This window comes from Phocoena phocoena, chromosome 9 (genome assembly GCF_963924675.1).
Source record: "Phocoena phocoena chromosome 9, mPhoPho1.1, whole genome shotgun sequence".
Classification (NCBI taxonomy): Eukaryota; Metazoa; Chordata; class Mammalia; order Artiodactyla; family Phocoenidae; genus Phocoena; species Phocoena phocoena.
The window spans coordinates 99,197,380-99,220,828 of NC_089227.1; the positions used below are offsets into that span (position 1 = coordinate 99,197,380).

Consider the following 23,449-nt stretch of genomic DNA (forward strand, 5'->3'; position numbering starts at 1 on the left):
CGGAGGGGCGGGGAGCGCCGCCGAAGGGGACTGTTTGCTCCTACGGGCTGTAGATGGAGCTGTCCGGCCCCGGCGAGGGGGAAGGCGCCTGGAAAACGTTCTTCTTCTCCCTGGCCGGCCCGAGCGGGGAACAGCGCTCCCAGGATGCAGTTTGTGTCAACACGGCCGCAGCCTCAGCAGCTGGGCATCCAGGGCCTGGGGCTGGACAGCGGGAGCTGGAGCTGGGCGCAAGCTCTGCCCCCGGAGGAGGTCTGCCATCAAGAGCCGGCGCTGCGCGGGGAAATGGCCGAGGGAATGCCGCCCATGCAGGTGGGTGCACCCCCGCCGGCGCCATGGCCGCCCGCCTGCCGTGGGGGCGGGGCGGGGCGCAGGGCAGTGGGCGCCGGGCGGCTGGGGGCCCGGGCCGCGCGGGGCGGGGACGGAGGCCGGGTGGGCCGGGGCGCCGGGGGCTCGCGCGACAGGCCCGGCCCGGTGCCCTCGCAGGCCCCGCCCGCGCCCCGGAGCGGAGGGCGCCCGAAGCCGCGTGCCGGCAGGGCCCAGAGCCGGCGCCCGGGGAGGCCCCGCGAGGCGGGGGGCCCGGAACGCGCGGTCCACGGGCCCTGGCGGGGCCGTAACCGCGTCACCCACCCCGGCCCGGGCTTGCCGAGGGGCTTGCCGGCCGCACTCGCGCCGGGCCGGCGACGTGGGCGCGCAGCGTACCTCGTCAGGTCACACTGCGGCCACTCTGACGAAAAGATGTTTTAAACGTTGTATGGCCATCTTTCACCGAGCATAAGGAGCGATTCACCTTTCCCCGGCATCGGCTGTGACGGAGGGAAGGGGCCGCTGAGCGGTGATTCTGCCCTCCATGCAGCGGTGGGCAAACTTGGTTGTACATTAGAAGCACCTGAGCAGCTTAAGACTCCTGACGCCCGAGCCTCGTCCAGACCGGTTAAATCAGCGCCTCTGGGGTTGAGAATAGGCACCAGTCATTTCGTAAAGGTCCATAAGGATCTCAGTTCCGGAGTCAGAGCTCTAGAGCGGTGTGTAAAACACGAGGACGTGATGCTGAGAGAGGCCTGGATAGCTTTGCCCGGAGGAGAGTGTGGGAGCTGACCCTGGGCTGGACCCCGCGGAGCCTGCTCTGTCCCTGGCCTGGTTCTCAGCCAGCCGGGTGCTGACAAGTCCGCCAGGAGTTGCCGTGTCCTGTTTGATCATTTTTCAGCTTTAGGTCTCCAAACCTGTGTTAGGGAAGCGGAATTTGCCGCCCCAAAATATGCCTCTTTGGCATAAGGATTATTTTAAGATGGTTATTTTAGAGGAGCTGCAGGCACAGGAGAAGCTCTGAAAACCAAGTAGGAGTTCCCTCTGTAAAAGAGAAATCTCCGTCGCTCTACCAGGAAGAGGAGCGTGACTCGGTGTCCCTAAGAACTCTCACCAGCGGAGAAGGCAAGGACGTACATCTGCATAAACCCGTACACCCTTGTGTCCTGGTCTTTTCCTGGTCACCTCCTGTGACTGACTCCTCCACCCCCCAACATCATCTTCTGTCTTTAGCTGAAGATGGTATTTAAGGTAGTGGCCTGGGCCATTCTGGCGAGTAACTCAGTTTTCTGGGTCTCTCCCAGGTATACAGGAGGTATACTTGTGTTTTGTTTGTTTGTTTGATTTTATTTAGTTATTTTGGCTGCGTTCGGTCTTCATTGCTGCGCACGGGCTTTCTCTAGTTGTGGCAAGCGGGGGCTACTCTTCGTTGAGGTGTGCAGCCTTCTCATTGTGGTGGCTTCTCTTGTTGCGGAGCACGGGCTCTAGGGGCAAGGGCTTCAGTAATTGTGGCTCGAGGGCTCTAGAGCTCAGGCTCAGTAGTTGTGGCACACGGGCTTAGTTGCTCCGCTGCATGTGGGATCTTCCTGGACCAGGGCTCGAACCCGTGTCCCCTGCATTGGCGGGCGGATTCTTATCCACTGCGCCGCCACCGGGGAAGCCCCGGAATACATGTTTTTAAACTTCGTTTTTCTCATGTTAATCTGTCTTATGTCAATTCGCCTATTAGAGCAGCCGAAGAACCTAGAAGGGTAGAAGGAAAATTTTTCTTCCCCAACACCTGCAAAAAGTAAACTGGTCCCAGTGACTCTCTGAACTTGCACCATCAGCCCTTGTCCCCTTCTGTAGGCCAGGCTGGAATGATGCCTGAATGAGCCCCAGTACACGGCTTTGCTGGAAATATTACTGCCTCTTATGGAGCAGGGTCTGGGGCCCAGACCCTGCTGCCCTTTCTCCCATGTCAGGAGTGATTCCCTGGAAGCTGGGTGATGCGCCTCTGTGGCTGTCACAGCTGCTCTGAGTTAGAGAGGGCAGTGAGCATGCCTGTCCCTACCTGCCCAGCGCACCTCTAAGTAATAGGTCTCCACTTCGCCCAGCGTGAGGGCCTCTTCAGCAGCGACGGAGAGAACAGAAAATGACACCTCCTCCTGTCCCATGTGGCAAGGCGATGCCATTTCAGCCCTGCTGTCCAGTAAGCCCTGGGTAGCTGGTATGGTATGGGGCCAGTTCCCAGGTCACCAGTGCACACCCCACTCTCGGTTACAGGGCTCAGCTCCTAACTTGCACCCAGGGGACCTCGCCCTCCAGGGTAAGGACCCAGAACTGGGGGAGTACCAGAGGGCTGGGCCCATCAGGTACCCCTCCCCCCTGGGAAGCAGAGGGGGCTGGGGGGTCCTCTCTTCCTCTTAGAGATGTCCCCTCCTCCTCTCCTCAGTGAATGACATTTTTTGGCAAACCCACTTTTATTTTGGAAAATACGAATACGTCCCTACATAAGGAGACAGAGCTGCTCGTCTGCTCTCTTGATTGGGCTCCCGGTGTCTCCCTTGGCCACAGCCCTGCTGGGAAGGGTGGCAGCCCAGTTAGCTGAACTGTGTTTTTTGTCACCTGCAGCACCTGGAACTACTCCAGTTGACAGTGCAGCGAGGTGCTGTGGAATGACCGGCCACTCCTCTGTGGCTCTATTTCATCATCTTTAAAGCAGAGATAGATAATCATTCTTGCCCTAACCTGCTTAGAGATCGCTGGGAAGATTAGGGGCAGATGACCGACATGAAAATTTTTACTTTGAAACAGCAAACACTGGGCAGCTCTAGAGTTCATCATTAAGTCTAGCCCATGAAGAAAACAGATGGGCTCGCCAAGGAAAGTGGTTCGTGACATTTTAGCCTGGGGTCCACAGCCTTGACCTCTCAAGGGTCAAGGTGGGGTTGTAAACTAGTGGCCAGCTTGACTCCTGCAGGTGGGAAGTGGGAAGATTGGGTGGGTGGCTGCCCGAGCTCTTGCTGGCACGTTAAGGAACACCATAGCCTGAGTGGCAGGGGCTTGGCAGGAGAGCGAGACTCTGCGGCGTTTGATGAGTTGTCCCCTGCTCTCAGGCCACCCTGCCTCCTCACACAGGGTCTCATCCCCACTGTCACTTTCTCCCTCCTCGCACAGGCTCAGGAATGGGACATGGACGCCCGGCGACCAATGCCTTTTCAGTTCCCACCCTTCCCAGATAGGGCACCCGTCTTCCCCGACCGCATGATGAGAGAGCCCCAGCTGCCCACGGCAGAGATCTCTCTCTGGACCGTGGTGGCCGCCATCCAGGCCGTGGAGAGGAAGGTGGATGCCCAGGCCAGCCAGCTGCTAAACCTGGAGGGCCGGACGGGGACAGCCGAGAAGAAGCTGGCCGACTGCGAGAAGACGGCCGTGGAGTTCGGGAACCACATGGAGGGCAAGTGGGCGGTGCTGGGGACCCTGCTGCAGGAGTACGGGCTGCTGCAGAGGCGGCTGGAGAACATGGAGAACCTGCTGAGGAACAGGAACTTCTGGGTCCTGCGGCTGCCCCCGGGCAGCAAGGGCGAGGTCCCCAAGGTAAGTGGCGGTCCCCAGGGGCAGGGATGGCGGAGAGGACCAGCCCACGTGGACAGCACTCTTTTTGTCAGGCCTTCTCACAGGCGTCTCTGGCTCCCTGTTGCCTGACTAAAGTGTCTTCTTCCCAAAGCCTGCCTCCACTCTAACCACTTCGTCTGGAATGTTCCACCGCCGCGAGGCTGGCCTCCAGCCATTCCCCACGGAGCCCGCAGGTGTCCCTCCCCAGGCGTCTGGGCGTCCGCAGATTCCGACAGCGCCTCGCCTCATGCTTGGGTTTTCCCCTTGGCACCTGCAAATGACCCTTTGTCATTGGTTGTCTTTGTGTCTGCTCCTCTGAATGGTTGGGGACTGACCCAGACCACGCCAACCAGGGTCACTTGAGTCATGGCCACCGCCCTCCGGTGGGCCCTCCTCACAGTTCAGAATTCACGCTCCGTTTCCTGTTCCATTTTCTCTCCTGCTGTCCCCGGCTCATCAAGCCTGCGGGCTCGGTCAGCATGCCCCTGAGAAGATGGGGTCACCCTCCAGAGACTCCACGTGCAGCTGCGTGTCCTCTGCCTTCCTGTTACCGTGGGCTCGCATCCCACCCCTTCACTTGCTCCAGGAAGTCACACAGCATCTGCCCTTTGTCCCCTGCATCGTCACCTCCTCCCTCTCCACTAGCTCATCCCCGCCTGCAGCGTCGCCCGTCTCTGTAATAAAAAAAACTCCCTCCAGCGGTGCCTCATTTCTCTGCTCCTCTTTAGAGCGGTCTTTACTTGCTGTCTCCAATTCTTTCTTCATTGTCTCTCTCTCCCTTTTTTAACCTTTTTTATTATAGAAAATTCAAACCTAGACAAAAGTAGATCGAATTGTGTGATGAACCCTCATGAATCCATCGTCCAGCCTCTGCAGTTATCAGCTCTTGGACAATCTTGTTTCATCTAACTCCCTACCCACATCCCCCTCCCATTTTATTCTGAAGCACATCTCAGACAGCAGGCGTTTTAATTGTAAATATTTCAGTAGGTAGCTCTAAAAGGTAAGGACTCTTTTTTTAACGTAATACTCTCAAGATTATCACTACCATAACAAAGATCTCAACCTACTCCAATATCCAGTCAGTGTTCAGATTTTCAGTTCTTCCAAAAATGTTATATATATTTTTTCTGTTAGTTTGCCTGAATCAGAACTCAAAGAAGTCCACACGCTGTGATTCCTGTGTCTCTTGAGCCTTTTCAATCTGTAAGTTCCTCCTTCATCTCTCTCATTTTTCCCTGTAGTTTATCTGTGGAAGAAACTAGGCCATCTGTCCTGTGGAATTTCTCACTCTCTGGATTCTGCTGTTGCATCCTCTGTGGTCTACATTTAACGTGTTCCTCTGTTCTCAGTATTCCACTAAATTGGTGACTGGATGATTCTCCCGGGAACCCACGTGGTTGAGGCTTTTGCTGCCACTTCTCCATCCTAGTGATCTTGCCAAGGCTCTGATGACATCCATGGTATTAAAGCCAATGGTAGTTAAAGCCGTGGTATTAAAGCCTCAGTGTTCATCTCCCTGCCCTGTCAGCAGCATTTCATGCAGGAGACCCCTCCCTCCTTGAAACACCTGTCCACGTGCCTTCCAGGCTCCCCGCACCCCCTTGGTCCTTTTCCTGCATCACTACCTGCTTCTTCTCAGTCTTCTTCGCTGCTTTCCCCTCCTTTTCCTGACTTCTAGTGTTTGGCGTGGTCCAGGGCTCCGTCCTGACCTTGTGCTCAGTCTCTACACTCCCTCCCTCGTGATTTCATCCAGGCTCGGCGTTTTAGATGCTGTCAGCTCTCAAAGGCACTCTTTCCCTCCCGCTCTGTCTCTGTCTCCTGCCCAGACTTCCTCCTTGAATGCAGAATCACGTTGCTACCTGTTAATTCAGCATCTCCATCAGGATGTCAGTAAGTATCTTAGATTTAACTCGACCAAACTGAACCCCCGATTTCTGCCCGAACCCTGTTCTACTCAAAGTCGTCCTCCTCTCCGTCGAAGACAAGAGCATCCTTCCAGCTGCTCAAGCCACAGCCCTTAGGGTCATCCTTCTCTCCTTTCTTTCTCGCACCCAACTTCCACTATATTGGTAAATACCATCTGATTTTTCTTCAAAACATAGGCACAGCCCAGCCACTCCTCCCCGCCTCCACGGCTCCCGCCTTCGTCTGTTGAAGCCGCCATCGCCTCCCATCTGATTATTGCCATGGCCTCCGCCCTGGTCCTCTTGTCTCCATCCTGGGCCCCGACCCCATACAGTCTCTTCTCAGCAGAGCAGCCAGAGTGATCCTTTAAAAATATCCATCAGTCATGACTTCCCTGGCAGTGCAGTCCAGTGGTTAAGACTCCGCACTTCCACTTCAGGGGCCATGGGTTTAATCCCCGGTCGGGGAGCTAAAACCCCACATGCTACACAGCGAGGCTAAAAAATAAATATTCGTTGCTTTCTTCCCTGCCCCCGTACCCCCAATGAGGAGGAAGAAAAATACAAATCAGTCATATTACACCTCTGCTTAAAACCCCCCAAATGGCTCCCCAACTTATTGAGCATAAAAGCCCCCATTTCGTCACTGGCCCCTTCCCTCTGGCCCACCCATCCGATCTCCTTTCCCCCTCACCCCCTCTTGCCCACTTGTTGCTCCCCACGGTCCCATGGCAAGGACTTTCCTCCACTGAAGGGCCCCCGCCCCGTCGCCCCCATCAGGGGTTCTGCTCAGCCGTCACTGGACCGCTGTCCCTTCCTGGCCACCCAATCCCGGCGCACTCTTTCCTCGGTCCCTGCTCTCATTTCCTCCAAAGCACTTACACCATCAGGCATCTTAAATACTTACTTTTTTTTTTTTTGTCTCTTGGTTAGTTTCCCTCTTCTTGGTTCACTGCAGTGTCTCCGTGCCTACAGCAGTACCCGGCTTATAGCGAAACATGTTTGCCGAATGACCCTCCAGCTGGAGGGCTCACGCTTCCACGTAAGGCACTGGGCCTTCTTGGTCTTTGTATCTGGTAGCCGACCCAGTGGCTTCGCCGGAGGAGGTGCTGGACGGTGATCCATTGAGGCCACACAGAGCTGAGTTCTAACAGTGGCTGCGGTTCCTCCCTAAGCCACCCCCACCACCGCAGCCCCCAGCGGCTCGTTTTTGTAGAGTTTGGCTTATATAACATTGCTGTGCGGCATAGGTGGCACCTCCTCCCATGCTGCCCTTTGCCCTCGTCTGCGCCCTGCTTTAACTCGGTGCTGTGTCCCGGCCCTGTTCCGCGTTCTGTGTGTTGGGCCGGGCGTTGGGGGTCTTGAGCTGACACATACCCTCACGGAACAATGGAATGGTTGTGGGGTCCGGAATTAGAAGGCTTGGGTTTGAATCTTGGCTTTGCCACGTGCCGTTTTCCTACTGCAGGTCAGCTGTGTTTTGTGTTGTCTCCGAGCCTCGATTCCTCTTTGGAAAGAAGTGAAGTGTAAATAGGTAATTTAGTGAGTAAATTCCCAGGTGGTCTCTCTGGGCTTCAGTGTTCTCCTCTGTAACGCGAAGATGATAATACGCCTACTCTGTGGAGTTGTGAGGGTTAACTGATTTCGTTGACGGGACAACACTATGTAGCTCGTTGTAGTAGTTCTCTATCGCCGTGTAACAAATGACCCCAACCCTTAGCAGCCTAAAAAAAATTATTATTTATCATGTTACAGTTTTTGTGGGTTCAGAATTCAGGAGCCGCTCAGCTGAGTGGTTCTGGCTCAGAGTCTCATGAAGTTACAGTCAAGCTGATGACCGGGGCTGCAGTCATCTGAAGGCTTGACTGAGGCTGGAGGATCGGCTTCCAGTATGCTCACGCGCCCGTTTTGGCAGGAAGCCTGAGCTAGTTCCTCACCACTTGGACCTGCCCCGCAAGGCTGCTTGAGCATTCTCGCACCATGGCAGCTGGCTTCCCCTAGAGTGAGTGATCCAGAAAGAGAGACCAGGATGGAAGCTACAATGTCTTTTATGACCCTGCCTTAGCAGTTGTACACCGTCACCTCTTTATTTATTTGTTAGGAGCAAGCCTCTCAATCCTGCACTCAAGAGGAGGAAAATTCGGCTTTATTTTTTGAAGGGATTGTCAAAGAATTTGCAGACATATTTTAAAACCTCCATAACCATACGGCACCATGAGAATGTTAATTGATGTTGCTGGCAATAGTTTCAGTTCATTGTAGACTCTTGGCCTTGCTAGATGCATTCTCTTTGTCAGATTCAGATTTCAGGCTGCTGTCTCTCAGCTTCTCTGTGCCTCGTGGGTTCTATTAAATTGGTTAATCGTTCATGGATAATTCATGGATATTCTTTCCTGTCTGGCTAGGCTGTAGGTTCCCTGCAATCTTGGCCCATGTCTCAGAGTTCTGCTGCATCCTAGCAGAGTGAGGTTTTTGCAGAGTGATGTCTATTTCCAGTTGTGGGACCATGATTCTGGAATTTTGACTGGCGAAGCGGGGACAGAGGAGTTGGTGTGTTGGAAAAGATAACAAACTTGGTTTTGGATACATTTAGTTTGAGGTACTTAAAAGATGAATAGGGACTTCCCTGGCGGGCCAGTGGTTAAGACTTCACCTTCCATTGCAGGGGGTGCAGGTTCGATCCCTGGTCAGGGAGTTAAGATCCCACATGCCTCGTGGCCAAGAAAACAAAACATAAAACAGAAGCAATATTGTAACATATTTAATGAAGACTTTAAAAAAATGGTCCATATCAAAAAAAAATCTTTAAAAAAAAGATAAATAAATGAAGCCACTCAGAAGGCTATTGAAATGTGAACTTTGAAGGGAGGAAGGAAAGCTGAAGGGTGTCATCTGCAAAGAAGTAACCACTGAACCTGTGAAAAGAATGAAGCTGCCAAGGGGAAAGTGAGGAAACAGGGCAGGGTGAGGGCAGAACCATGGTCCCGGGGCGAGGAAGAGGGAGCAGTACAGAAGACGTGAACCGGGTGGGCAGGAGGCAGCGTGGTCATGGAAACCAAGCAGGAGGAAATTCCAGGAAGGTGGTCTGACCTTTCAGAGAGGTCTGAAGGGGTGAAAGCTAACAGCAGGAGGCTGATGACCTCTCAGGATGTGGTTTCAGAGAATAGGGGATGCTCATAGACAGATTTCGGGGGTTAAGGAGGCCTGGATGGGGAAGAAAGCACAGAACGTGTGTCTCGGGATGTGTCAAGTGAAGGGGAAGAGTAGACTCATTTGTGGTGAGGGAGTTGAGTGGGGCTCCTCTCGGGTCGGGGCTCCTGAAGGGGGAGACGGAGAGACGGAAAATGCCAAAGGGAAAAGGTGGTTTGGGTTGAGTTTCACAGGCAGGAGGAGGAGAAATGAAGGGCGCACGTGGGGGGCAGGGGTGCTGGCTTGGCAAGAAGGAGGGCAGAGGTGGGAGTTTGTCAACAGCGACCTGCCATCAAGGGGCGACCGGAGGAGATGGCGGAAGGCCCGGGGAGCACTGGGGAGAGGTAAGAGTGCGAAAGAAGCCCCCCGGGGAACACAGGGAGATGCCAGCAAGATCGCCAGGAGGCTTCCGAAGCAGCCCGGAGCCAAGAGGCCTGAGTGTGTGGTGGTTGTCACCTGCAGAATTTTGTGACTTTTATCTAGAGCAGAGAATTAAAATGAAGAAAGTGGTCTGTATCCATTTTCCCAGGTTGGGGATTTGCCGAAGTCTGGTGGAAGGTCCAGGGAATTAGGAGTTCTAGTTCCGTTTCTAAAGATGGGAGTGAGCTCTCAGTCAGTGGGTGACATACAGGTCTGCACGTGGCCCCTGCCCAGTCACCCTTAGGGTGGTGAGCACCTGATGCCAGGGCTGGCATTTATCATTTGTGTACGAGCACTGCCCACTTACCAGGCAGTGCACCAGCAGGCCTGACACCGAGAGTGCTGCTTTTTTCATTCACACAAAGGTGCCATGTGTCAGGTACAAAGACCGATGGACTAGGGTCAGGGCCTTAGGGAGAACTGAGGGCTTGGATTTCAGAGTGAGAGGGGAAGGCTGGTCCAGCAGGGATGGGAAAGCGGTAGGAGGTAAGGCTATGTGGTCAGAGAAGTGAAGCTCAGATATTGAAGTCTTGGAAGTGAAACCATCTTGAACAGTTCTGTCCGAGATGAGGCCATGATGGTGAGTGACTGAAATGAGTACAGACAAGAATCCTTGTTGAACTGAAATAACAGCTTTATGGAGCAGATTAGATGACCTTGAACACCAGGTGACTGACACTGGATGCTGGATGACTCAGGCCACAGTGGGACCTTCCTAGTGTTGGCAACAGCTATTCAACACATTCAGCAAATATTTATTGACTCCAAACTACATGCTTTTAGCTGCTTGGGATGTGGCAGTGCACGAAACAGATCAAGATTCCGGAGCCTTAGCACGGGCAAGTTTTAGTGACAAAAACGCGAGTGTGTACCTAGGGGTGACCTGACTGAAGTACAGGTTCTATAACAGGGTTTTATTGGACTTGGCTCGCTGATACGCACTCCAGGAACCTACTGCATCTCTGTCACCCTGAATGCCAAAAGCTTTACCTTCAGGTACCCAGTTTACCTAAAAGTGAAATTACAAAGGATGTGGTTAAATGCTTAATTTTTATTTATTTATTTATTTATTTTTTTGCTGTACGCGGGCCTCTCACTGCCGTGGCCTCTCCTGTTGCGGAGCACAGGCTCCGGACGCGCAGGCTCAGCGGCCATGGCTCACGGGCCCAGCGGCTCCGCGGCACGTGGGATCTTCCCGGACCGGGGCACGAACCCGTGTCCCCTGCATCGGCAGGCGGACTCCCAACTACTGCGCCACCAGGGAAGCCCTAAATGCTTAATTTTTAAAAGGTAGTGGTTACTGGAGTCACAGGCTGATCAGGAACAGAGTGGACTGACTCCACTGAAACGGGCCGGGCAGGACGGGGGCCATGGGTGCAGCGGGCCCAGTGCCCCTGATGGGGAGTTGGTGGGGGGAGGAGCGAGCAGGGGGTTCCAGACTAAAACTCTTGTTGGCCCAGGTTCCGGTGACTTTTGTAGACATTGCTGTTTACTTCTCTGAGGACGAGTGGAAGAACCTGGATGAATGGCAGAAGGAGCTTTACAACAACCTGGTTAAGGAGAACTACAAAACCCTGATGTCCCTGGGTAAGGGCGCCTTCCCTCCCCTGTGGCGAGCACCTTGGGAGTGGGGAGTGAGATGCTTCTCGACCCATGGTGCACCACCCCCAGGCAAGGTGTTTCATGTTTATACGTCACGGAAACTCAAGAAACGATTTGCTTGCCTGCTAGGAAGTTAGAAGCACTGCAGGGCTGAACACTGTGGTCCCACCATTTTGGAATCACAGCCAAACGGCATCACTGCGCCTTGGATAAGCCACAGTCGCTCTGCTGCTGGCTTTCAGGGACCAGCAACTGGAGAATCTATTGACTTGTTTTCATAGTTCCTCGTGAGAGATTACCTGACGTACTCACATGACGGCCACCACCTAGAGGACTGCTGGGCTGGGGTGGGGGAGGGGAGAGCTCCACATCGCCCTTGATCGGGGCCCATTGATCAGCTTCACTCAGCCCTTCCTTCCCTTCCACCTCATTCCAGACTCGGAAGGTCCAGTGTCCAAGCCAGATGCTCCACCCCAGGCCGAGCCCCGGGAAGAGCCTTGCGTGTGGGAGCAGCGTGACCCTGAAGAGAGAGAAATCCTGATGGATCCAGACACAGGTGATGGCAGCCGAAGACAGCCCTAGGTCCAGGGCAGGGTGGGAGAGAAGCACCGCCACCCCTGCATGAATTCCAGGCGGGCTTCTCCTGAGTTGTTCGTGGGGCCAGTTCTGCTGCCCTTGAAATTTGGCGGTCACCTACAGGAAGAGTTTCAGGGCCAGAAAGCGCACCACAGATGTTTGTCTTTTGGGTCAGAACCGTGTAGCTCGAGATGCCCAGGTAAGCTGGAGAGAAGAGGAAGCAGCGGGAGGGGGGGGCGCCTTGCAGCCTCCCAGGCCTGATGGGCGCCCTAGACCTGAGTGCAGCTCCAGCCTAGGGAGGTGGGCAGAGGAGGCTCTGCGTGGCGCACGTGGGGTGCGTGGCCGACTGCTTCGGGCCTGGCTGTCTCCTTCCGCGTCCTCACCCCGTTCTCACAGACGCCCCATCACAGGCAGACTTACCCTCCAAAGCTTTCTCCTCATTCAAGGGAGATCTTACGTTCTGAGGATGCAGTTCCCCGAGAACGTCACACCTGGTGATGGGAGGTGCGAGGCTTCTCGGGACCTCAGCTCTCCTGAGCACTGTTGGGCCAGGTGAAATCTGGTCCTTGAACTGTATTCTCTGCCTTCTCCCAGGAGCCTTCACCCGTTGGGGCCCTCTGCCCTTCCTCCCTTTTCAGTGGAGGGTGTATTCACCGAACCTTCCCTAGAAGGTGGCTCAAGGCGGCCCCCTCCCCCCATTCTGCTCTCTTTATTGAGATATAATTCGTATGCTGTAAATTCACTCTTGACGTGTATCATTCAGTCCACCAAGTTGTGCAGCCATCATCACTATCTAATTCCAGAACATTTTCATCATAGGGAAGCCCACACCCATGAGCAGTCACTCCTGTTCCCTGGTTGCTATGGATTTACCTCTTCTGGACGTTCCGTCTAAATGGCTCCTTCCCTGTCTTAGGTGCCACAGTGTTTGAGGTCAGCAGCTGTGGTAACCTTTCACAGTAAAGCAATGTAACCTCAGCCGTTTCACTGAGTTATCATCCATCCCTGTGCCAATAGAACAGGGACCACTGTGCCTTTTTATGGATGGACCGAGCAGACTGAGAGCCAGAGAGGGCAAGTGACTCATCCTCTGGGCCGGGGGCAGAGGTGAAACCAGGATCCGTGTCTTCCACTTCCTCATGTAGTCTCTTTCCTGCTGTCTCCTGCGGGGGCTAGTGTTATACATCACACCATAGACCCTCATAAGAGGAACATGCCCCTGTGGTCACGTCACGGGGTCTGCATGGAAGATATGTTATTGTCTTTTATGCAAAAGGATGCTGTGCATTATCCATTCCAGGAATGGGACGGGGTTGCTTCCCTTTGCCCAGTCTAACTTCGTGTGTGTGTGTGTGTGTGTGTGTGTGTCTGTCTGGCCCACTCTTCCTGACTGGGGTGCAGAACAAGGACGAATGTCTCCCACATGGAGGGAGACCTAGGGCCTGTCCTGATTAGCACCCACCCAGCGTGGGCTGTTTCTGGAACCCTCTCCCAGCCTTACCACACCTCATTTTGTGGCTCGGCCTACCCCCTTGTCCTGAATGTCGATCGCCTCTCTGCTCCCAGGACCTTCTGCTCCTGGGGGTTCCCCATAGTTGCCCAGAGAAACCCAAGACCCCTGTGCTCTTCCCTGGCCAGTGCTGTCAGCCATGCTCCTGACCCCGAGAATGTCCAGCTGACGATCATTCATGAAAACGGCACCAAACAATGTGATTCTCTGTCCCCAGGAGCAGAGCCCCTGGTGCCTGCACAGGACACGTCCTCTCAGGTGAAGCGGGAGGAGGCCCTGTGTGCCCGGGGTCAGCGGGGCCTGGAGGAAAGAGCCATCCCCACAGAGTCCATTACCGGTGAGTGAGCTGACTGGCCGCCCAAGCCGAGTGGCAGAGGAAAGGTCCAACGTGGTCTGCAGGCGCCCAGCGTTGTCTGACGTGTGTGCCAGGCCAGAGGCCTGAGCTGAAAACGGAAGATTGTGGGTCCAGGATGGATGGAGAGACAGGGTTTCCCACGAGTCGCAGACCCGGCACACGACATGGACGAGTTGCCAGCACGTCTGGGCTTAGCCGTTCTGTTTTCTCTTCTTTGTAATATCAGTTTTTAACTGTTCCTTTCTTCCCTTGGAAAGCAGTATCTGCAGAAGTACTGAGTGTGAGGTGTTTTACAGGTCCCGTGGGTGGGGGAATCTGTGGGTCCGTGAGACCTTCTCCCGACTGGTGGGAAGAGCTTTCGTTGTTTTAACCAAGCACTTACGGCTGCTGCCTCTGTGTCAGGCCCCGCACGGCCGCAGTCCTGTCAGGGGGTCTGGATAGCTCCTCTTCGACGGCATTCCGGCTGGACTTTGTACGTGAGATCTCTGTTAGAGAAGATATGTATTTATTAGTCAGAGTTCTCCAAACAGTCAACAGGGTGAGTGTGTGCGTGCATGTGTGTGTGCGCATGTGTGTAGAGATACTGATTGAGTGATTGAATTTAAGGAGCTGGCTTCTGCCAACTGGAGCACCGGGGCAGTCTGCCGGCAGGATTCCCTTTTCCTCGGGATGTCAGTCTCTTGCCATTAAGGCCGTCAGGTGGTGGGACGGGGCCCACCCACGTTATGGAAGGCAGTCCACCTTACTCAAAGTCTTGTTGAACTCCTCAAAACAAAAAAAAACAACACAGAAACATCGAGAAGAATGTTTGGCCCAGTATCTGGGTACTGTGGTCTAGGCAAGTTGACACATAAAATTAACCGTCACAAGATATATTAACACACTGTAGCTCTTTACTTATCCACAGGTTAGAGCTCCACAAACCTCATCCCCCTTAGGCAAAGCCTCACACTCATAGGTAAGTGATAGCAGCCCCCAAGCAGAGGAAAGTCGCTTCCCAATTCATCCGGCCAGTTCCTCAGAGAGCATCACAGTGCTTCAGAAGGATCTTTAAGAGATAAGAAGGCAATAAAGGGTAAATGAGGTTTAATAGACTCTGCAGAGGAAAGAGGCTGTAGGATACATCTTAGAAAAATCCCATTAAGATGGTTAAGATAAAAGGCTTCCTGGGGCTTCCCCGGTGGCGCAGTGGTTGAGAGTCTTCCTGCTGACGCAGGGGACACGGGTTCATGCCCCTGTCCGGGAGGATCCTACATGCCGCGGAGCAGCTGGGCCCGTGAGCCATGGCCGCTGGGCCTGCGCGTCTGGAGCCTGTGCTCCACAATGGGAGAGGCCACAGCAGTGAGAGGCCTGCGTACCGCAAAAAAAAAAAGCCTTCCTGGAAGGTGTCATTTTCCTGGACGGTCCCTGCAGGAGGAAGACCTCCTTCCACGGTGTTGCTCAGGCCTCAGGCGTGAACCTTGGTTGAAGGCGTTAAGTTCCTGAAGGACAGGAAAGCTCTCTCGATGACATCACTGTTATGTCACCCCCCTGTAGTATCCACTTATTTGTGGCAAAAGCTCCAGCAACTGAGGCCAAGCTGACCTGAAGCTTTAATTAACTAGAATAATTACTGCTGATGTTTAGGGAAAAGAACTCATTGCATGACAGGAGAGACTTAAAGCACCACCTTGCGGGCGTTTCCATGTCCCCTGACACCTTTGCTGCTCTGTTCCCACAAGCAGACTCACCAGCTTCTGCCCAAGACCTCCTGTCCCGGATCAAACAGGAAGACCCTCCATGCGTGTGGGCTCAGCAGGAGTTGGCGGAGAGGGACATTCCAACGGACCCCAACTCAGGTGAGCGCCCCTTCAGGGCACGTGGAGATGACTTCTGTAACCGCCAGAAAATCTATCGGATCGAGTCACTTTGGTCAAAGGCCAGTGAAAGACTCGGGATAAACTACAGTGTGTTCCTCAGGTGGTGACTTTGTACACATTTGGGCATATAACTGTTAGAAAAGTGGGGAGGATTTCTCTAAAGGAATCATCACACTGATAATTTGTGCTGTCAGTGAACTGATACTAACATGACTTCACTGATTTCTGAAATATAATTAAAAAGCCTTTTAAAAGTGGTATATATTTCTGTGACAGAAAGAAAGAAAGTAATTTTACTTTTCCTGGAGTCTTCCTTGAGTGAATAGTAGTTAGATGTCTCCCAGTGAAACTTCTGGGGAAAGTCCAGGCATAAAGGGAAGCATAAAAGAACAATAGGGAAGCTCTGCCCGCCCAGGCCCCATGTGCGTGTGCACTGTGTGTGCACGTGTGCGCGTGTGTTCACATATGCTTGCAGAGCTGGAGGAGGCCAGTGTCATCTTGTTTGCTGGTTGTGACCCCAAAGTCTCATGCAACCCCACACACCAGGAAAAGAAGCAGCTGTAAAATCTAGGATTCCGTGTCGTTTGTCAACTCTACAGCTTCACAAGGGGGGAAGTTGAAGGGGTCCAGGGCAGAAGAGAAAGCAGTGCCCTCCCGACAGAGAGGCGGCAGTGTCCACCGCAGTTCCTATTAATGACCTTTGTCCACTGCTTCTGCCGTTGCCGATCTGGAAGGCCGACCTCTCCTCCCTTGGTCCTGTGGGCCGTCAGAGGCCAGGCTCCCCTCCGGCCTGGCCCTGCAGATGGCCCTGGGGCTCCGAGGACAGAGCCAGAAGACCTGGGTTCCGGTCCTGGCTCTGCCTCCACACAGCCTCCTCCCCGGCAGCAGGACCGGTGAGGTCCCATCTGGGGAGGCTGTTGACGGGGTGGGGACAGGGATACCCAAACTGCCACACGCCCTCTGAGCAGAGCAGCAGCCTCTGCACGTGGCGGTGTTCGAACTTCCGGTGGGATGCTCGGTGGAAAGGAACAGGCTCTAAGACTGCCTTCTTTCCCCGAACAGAGTCTCTGATCTCCGCACACGACATCTTGTCATGGATAAAGCAGGAAGAGCAGCCGTACCCATGGGGCCCTCGCGACTCCATGGAAGGAGAGCTCGGATTAGATTCTGGCCCCGGTGAGTGGTGCACCCAGTGGGGCCCCTGGGTGTTTTGTCCACAGGGATGGTTGCTCACCCAGCCTAGCCCCTTACAGGGTGATATTCTGTCATGGCGGCCTTTCGAAGGCCTGTATCAAAGCACTGTCCCCTTTCCTTCTGGAGGATGGCAGGTATGTTAGCTTCCTAGGGCTGTCTTGACAAAAATACCCAACTGGGTGGCCTAAAACAGCAGAAACGTATTCTCTCATAGTTCTGGAGGCCTGGAGTCTGAAATCGAAGGGTCGGCACGGCCATGCTCCCTCTGAAAGCTGTAGGGGAGCCCTGCCTTGCCTCTGCCTAGCTTCTGTGTTTGTTGGTGGTCTTTGGTGTTCCTTGGTCTGTGGATCTGTCACCCCAATCTTCTGTCTTCACACGTTCTGTGTCTTATAAGGTCACGAGTCACATTGGATCAGGGGCCTGCCCTCCTCCAGTATGACCTCATCTTAACTACACCTGGAAAGGTCACATTCCGAAGTACTTGGGGGGTCCAGATTTTGATGTGATCTTTTGGGGGGATATAATTCACCCCATCACAACAGGGCAAGGCGGGCAGGCTGGGAGCGAGCTGAGGCAGTGGTGTCAGCAGTAGGTGATGGCAGTAGGTGGCTCACACACTAGGAAACACTCGCCAGAGCTCCCAAGGCGGCTGCCCTCCCAGAGCACCTGGGGAGATCCTGAAGCCCACACAGGAAGAGGGGATTTTTTTCTGCCGACAATTATGAGGCCAAATACCTCCCCTGACTTGGGTCTCTTGGGTCTTTCTGGAAGCCCCCTTACTGGCTGAGGGCCCCTGGCATGTGTTGGTGGGTTAGGTAACACGTGGCATCAGGCTCACATTCCTTGCCAGGGCCAGTACCACTGAAACAGCTGGCTGAATGTCCTCTGGGTGATTGGGGTGGTGAAGGGACAGTTAATCATGTGTTCCTTGCTCACATTCCTGACACCCTCTAAGAGCTCGAAATCCATGTCAGAGCTGAGGACGTGGATTATTTCTGAATCTGAAGGGACATTTCAAACCCAGGTGAGTGGATCTCACTCTCCGTGAGACAGACTTAGTTCAGTCTGGAAGAGCAGAGTGGGGCCGGAGTAATGGGCAGGGGATGGCAGAGGAACAGTGCACATCCTTGTCTAAAACAGAATTTCAGTTGTCCTCTTTCTAACCTGCTGGTGGGGTGGGATGTGACAGGGACATCCGGGGGACTGCCTGTGAGGGCAGGAAGAAGTGATAGCGGTTGATGCTACCCCATCCTCTGCAGCACTCAGGCCACCATTTCTAGCCCTGGCCCTGAAGGCAGGGGTACCAGATCATCAAACATAGTGCCAGGAGACTCCGCCCAAATCTTTGTCCCTCGGCGCTGCCTTCCGATTTCTCCAACTTGGCTGAGAGCGTGTGGGCTTCAAGGAGGCTTTTCCTGCGACCTGCGTGGTTGTGAAAACAGCGTGAGAAACTCGTGCAGAAATCGCCAGGCTTTGCAAATTACCAAGACGCTTTCCTTCTCCAGTTCGATGCCGAGCGGCCCATAGAACAGTTTGCCTCGTGCTGTTTTGTCTCTGGGAGGCCTTAGAAAGTTTGCATCTGGGAAGAAAGGCCCAGAGTTGGGAGAGAGGGGTATCTGGAAACGCTTCTCCTGCCCGCCCAGTCACTAGAGCCTCGTATCAGAGCCTCTTGTCTTTCTCCCAAAATGAACCTGCCTTCCGCTCATGAATGTTGGGATGTGAAATTAGTATCTCACCTGTGATTTCTTTGAGGTTTAAAACCCACCTAGTGCTGTGGTTGCCAAGGACCACCAGGTGGACTTTTGGTAAGACATGGCGTCATGTGGTAGTCTTCTGGAGGGGGCTGGGAAGGGGAGAGGGGGCAGGGCTAGAGAGTACAACACAGAAATACATACATGTTCACGCCAACCCCCTTGCCTGGCCCTGCCATAGACAAGAGAGAAAGACCTGGTGTCCTGCTTAACTCAAAGTCAGACGTCAGCCTAACCGGACATTACCTTTTAGTAAAAAGGATTCCTGGCTTTATATATTAATGAGTGGGTATTACTCTCTGCTCTCTGACAGTTAGTGTAAGACAGGAAAAAAGTCTGGTTCACTCAGAAGTAACGTGCATGGGGCTCCACTGAAGCAGGAAGTGTGAATAGGGGTTTGGAGTTCAGTGGCTACTGGGTGCTTCTGGAGAGAGTGGGGAGCCTCAGGCCAGACCACCCTACCTGGACGCCAGCACTCAAAACACACACTCGCAAGTCACAGGATACGATTTGAAAACAGCCTCCTGAAATTCCCACGTACTGCCTTGGGTTAAAACTGGTTAAAACAGTGATTCCAGCCTTTTTTAGTCTCTGTTACTTAACAGGTATTTACCTCGTGCCTGCTCTGTACTACGCAGTACTACTACTACTCTGTACTACGCAGTACTACAGGCACTTGGAATAAGTGGTGAAGAAGGGCCAGGGGCCTTTCCTTTTGTGGGACGGTGATGAGCAGTAATCAGGCAGACAAGATAAACTCGGGGTGGTAAACGCTCTGAGGGTGACGACTCAGGGAAAACAGGGGGCCGGGAGTCGGGGCAGGAAAGGAAGAAGCACCTGAGTGTGTCCAGATCACGAGAAGGAGCTGACCACGGGGCTGCTGGGGAAGGGAAGGCCATAAGGAAGGCCATCTGGGGAAGGAGGTTGGAGCAATAGACAAGGAGGAGTCTGACCACGTATGACCTGTGGGCCAGGGTAGCGTCTGGATTTTATTCTAATATGAAAGGAGACTAACAGAGGGTTTGAAACACAGTGGTGACGTGATCTGGTTTACATTTTTAAAACGTACGTTTGGGAATTGACTGGAGTCAGGTGGGGAGAAAGAGCCAGAAGCAGGGAAACCACGTAGGAGCTAATGTAGTGGGTAGAGACCAGGTCAAGAGGTGATGGTTGGAAATATAACTGATAGGTTGTCTGTGGTGGATGAGGAGACAAGAGTGACTCCTAGGTTTTGATCCGGAAACACTGGGCGAATGGTGGTGCTGTTTGCTGAAATGGTGAGTCCTGGCAAAGCAGCAGGTTAGCTGTGTAAGTTAGGTGTTCTCCTCTGGACCCGTTCAACTTGAGATGACATCCAGGTAGCAATGTCAAGTAGACAGATGAACATAGGAGTCTGAAGTGGGAGAGCCTGGGGCTAGATTGATTGGGGAGTTACAGGTTGCAAGGACTTCTGACACCAACCACCTGGAATTAGGCCAGACTTCACAGGTGAGGCACCTCGTTCCCCACGTGACTGCTCTCACCTTACACAGCAGCTGCAAGTTCGAGGGTCCCCAGACCACCTGCACTTCTGACCAGCTGGCTGCAAATTCAGGGGTCTCCATTAACGCCTCAGGTGCAGTAATTCCCTAGAACAACTCACAGGACTCAGGAAAGTGCTACACTTACAATTAGTTTTATTAGAGCAAGAGGATGGATTCAAATCAGAACCAGCTGAAAGGGGAGATCCGCAGGACCAGGTCTGGGAGGGTCCTAAGCATGAAGCTTCTGTTGTCTGCTCCCCGCACAGCGATGAGTGACAGTACTGCCTACCAGAGAGCCGCACTGGAACCTCTGTGTCCAGAGTTTCTACTGGGATTTCTTTACATACGTACAATTGATTGAATATTCAAACTGCTTTAAAGAATAAAGGCATTTATTCTCTTACGTAACTAAGAGGTAGTCCAGTTTTAGCCTTGGTTGGTTCAAGGATGCAGCTATATTATCAAGAACCCAGGTTCTTTCCAACTGCTTGTTCGCTCATCCTTGGTGTGGATGGAGCAAGTTGGCCACAGCTGTTCCAAGTATCACCTCCAGACCCAGAGGGAAAGGAAAGGCCGTCTTTTTGCCTGCACTGTCTCCAAGGAGTGAGGATGCTTTCCCAGAAGCCTCCCAGCAAACACATCTCATCGGCCAGAACAAGGTCCCGTGCTTGTATCTGAATCAGTTACTGGCCAGTGAGTTCTAGAGTTAAAGTCCTCATGTTAGAGGTGGGAGGAGAAGGTGTGACGTAATCCTCATGGAGAGTGGAAAACTGGGGCATGCTGAGTCATGGGGTAGGATGCCAGGGTTTGAGGTGTGTGATCTTCTCCAGCAGCCTTCAGCTACTTGAGTGCTGTCACTGCATTGGGGTCCCCCAGGCAAGCCCAACAGAGGAGAGAGGGGCAGAGGGACCACAGGAGCTAAGCTGGGTCAGGAAGGGAGAACAGAGGCAGGGGGCGGGGGGGAGCAGGGAGGCAGTTGCCAGAAGTGGTCTGGTGCTCACTCCAAGTTTGTAGAATGATCAGAGTAGGATTAGGATTGTTTGGGGTTGGGTTTCCTGGGAAACAGTCCCTGAGATGGAGGTTTATGTACACGTGGTTTCCTTGGGGGTCCTCTCGGGAGTAACACCCACGAAGGAGGGAGAGTAGCCAGTCGGGTAGAGGGAGGAGCAAGGCCCACAGTGCAGCTGTGACAGAGGCCACAGCCAAACCTGCAGGATTGACGGCATGACATCCTGGATTGAGGCTAGGAGAGTTACAGTGGCCCCTGCCCCTGGCCAGTGTCCTATGGAAATGGCTCTCTGCCTGCTCAGTGTTGGTTGGGATAGAGGGGGGCAGGCTGGGCCCAGTCTGTCTAGGAGTGTCACATAAGGAACACATGTCACGGGAAGGGGGCTCCTGCAGGAAGAAAGGACTGTGAACTGGGGATCGGGGAGGTGGTGGAGGGTGAAGGAAAGAGAAGACTCCTAAATACAGTCAGCAAACGCAGTAGTGCCTTGGAAGTCGGAGTCCTGGGCCTCAGATCGCTGCTCCGATGCCCAGAGCCTGGGCTTTGTGCCCCACTGCCCCCAAGGTCGTGTGGAACCATGAACCCTGGAGACTCAGGGGTGCAGGAAAGGGCGCCATCGCAGGAGCGAGACAGGCGCTTCCTGGGGAGGCTGGCTGGGCAGCCACTTCCACAGGAGGATGAGGAGAGCGCCAGTCACGTGTGGTCCGCGGCCAGGTGGGGTCAGGCGCCAGGGTGGGACTCATATCAACCCAGCTGACCCCGCCGCAGTACAAGGCCGAAGGCTGCCTGCTTAGTGGAGACACAGCTGCAAATCGCAGGGTGGTTGTGCGCCCGGGCCCCTGCATTCCCCTCCTGTAGGCCTTCAGACGGGCTTTTCACCTGGGATAGGTTCTGGCAGACTCTCTCCCTCCAGTCGAGAGATTCTCCGTAGGTAAATTAGCACTGAACATCAGAATACGATTAAGTCTTATTATTTCCAGGCGATTCCGCCTTCTAAGGGGACTTCCGCAGAGCACCGCTCCTCTGCCCACCGGCTCCCGGCATCTGGGGGTGTTTCCTATCCTAACTGCGTGCCACCTGCCTGACCCGCTTCAGGTGCTCTCCAGGAGCTGGTGGCTCTGTGCAGCTCCGAGGGTTGGGGAACCCTCGAGCACAGGGAACTTGATCATTTGCCTTGTTCAATCCCCTCATCCTTTAGAGAAGCTGAGGCCCGGCTAGCCTGTGACTCGCAGGAAGCCGCAGAGGAACTAGTTAAGGCCCGGGGCCCCCTTGCAGGGACGGCGTGAGTCCTGGACCGAGCAGTGTCAGCATGTCGCTTCTTCGTGTCTCCCCGCCAGGTGACAGCCTGCTGATGGTGAAGAACCCGCCCCCGGCCCCGCCGCAGCCCCCGCCCGCCCCGCAGAGCCTGCCCCCGCTGCCGGCGCCCCCCGAGGACGCGGGCGGCCCCCCGAGCCGCGGCGGGGGCGCGCTGCTGGACGCCGGCTTCCCCGCGCTGCCCGGGGAGCGGGGCGCGGGCGGGGCGCAGGCGGGCGGCCAGGCGGGCGGCGGCGGGGCCGCGGGGGGCGGGGGCGGCGGGGGCTGCGGCAGCTGCTGCCCGGGCGGCCTCCGCCGGAGCCTCCTCCTGCACGGCGCGCGCAGCAAGCCCTACTCGTGCCCGGAGTGCGGCAAGAGCTTCGGTGTACGCAAGAGCCTCATCATCCACCACCGCAGCCACACCAAGGAGCGGCCGTACGAGTGCGCCGAGTGCGAGAAGAGCTTCAACTGCCACTCGGGCCTCATCCGCCACCAGATGACGCACCGCGGCGAGCGGCCCTACAAGTGCTCCGAGTGCGAGAAGACCTACAGCCGCAAGGAGCACCTGCAGAACCACCAGCGGCTGCACACGGGCGAGCGGCCCTTCCAGTGCGCGCTGTGCGGCAAGAGCTTCATCCGCAAGCAGAACCTGCTCAAGCACCAGCGCATCCACACCGGCGAGCGGCCCTACACGTGCGGCGAGTGCGGCAAGAGCTTCCGCTACAAGGAGTCGCTCAAGGACCACCTGCGCGTGCACAGCGGCGGCGGACCGGGCCTCGGCGCCCAGCGGCCCCTCCAGGCGCCGCCAGAGCGAGACTAGGGCTGGGCCGGGGGAGGGAGGGGCCGGCGGCAGGAGCAGGGGGCGGGGGCGAGCCTGGGGGCGTCCTGAGGCCCCACCATCCGATCCTGCCCTTGGTTCTCGGGGCGCCTTCCCTCCCTCTACCCGCCACCTGCTGGAAGTCGGGAACAGGAATTGCACTCCAGATGGGGTCCCCTGAGTGTGGGGCAGGGGTCCCCTAGACCTGTCCGGCCTGAATGGACAGCCCAGCTCTTCTCATAGGGTGGACCAAGGGGGCCGGCGCAGGGAAGGTGCCGGAAGGACAGCGGGTAGGTCCCTCTTCCGGCACCCCCCCTCAGACACCTAGCGTGCCCACTGGGCCTCTGGGGTCGCAGATTGTGATCAGGGGAAACCACCAGGGAGTCTCGGCACCCTTCTGAGATAAAGAAATAGGTCCTAAAGTTAAGAGACCCTAAAAAAGGAAGCGAAGGTGTCCTGGTGAGAGGAGGGACGTGCTAAGGGATGGATCTCCGTGATGACAACACTGCCTCGCGTTTGAATAGCGCTTTATACTTTTTTAAACACG

The 23,449-nt window shown here is 54.9% G+C and overlaps 1 protein-coding gene across 1 annotated transcript; it reads left to right on the forward strand.

Moving 5' to 3' along the window:
- Positions 1-24: 24 nt before the first annotated feature.
- Positions 25-22,905, forward strand: ZNF282 (zinc finger protein 282). The gene is made up of 8 exons (XM_065884054.1): positions 25-309; positions 3,463-3,882; positions 10,877-11,003; positions 11,455-11,574; positions 13,322-13,441; positions 15,184-15,297; positions 16,381-16,494; positions 22,130-22,905. The coding sequence occupies exons 1-8, from the start codon at positions 145-147 to the stop codon at positions 22,903-22,905; spliced, it is 1,956 nt and encodes a 651-aa protein (XP_065740126.1). The 5' UTR covers positions 25-144.
- The last annotated feature ends 544 nt before the right edge of the window (positions 22,906-23,449 follow it).

Bases quoted from the DNA above. Each gene is read 5' to 3' on its own strand.
- ZNF282 (XM_065884054.1), top strand. From the start codon at position 145: ATGCAGTTTGTGTCAACACGGCCGCAGCCTCAGCAGCTGGGCATCCAG. The intron at 310-3,462 runs GTGGGTGCACCC...CTCCTCGCACAG, and splicing joins AGGGAATGCCGCCCATGCAG to GCTCAGGAATGGGACATGGA. The intron at 3,883-10,876 runs GTAAGTGGCGGT...TTGTTGGCCCAG, and splicing joins GCAAGGGCGAGGTCCCCAAG to GTTCCGGTGACTTTTGTAGA.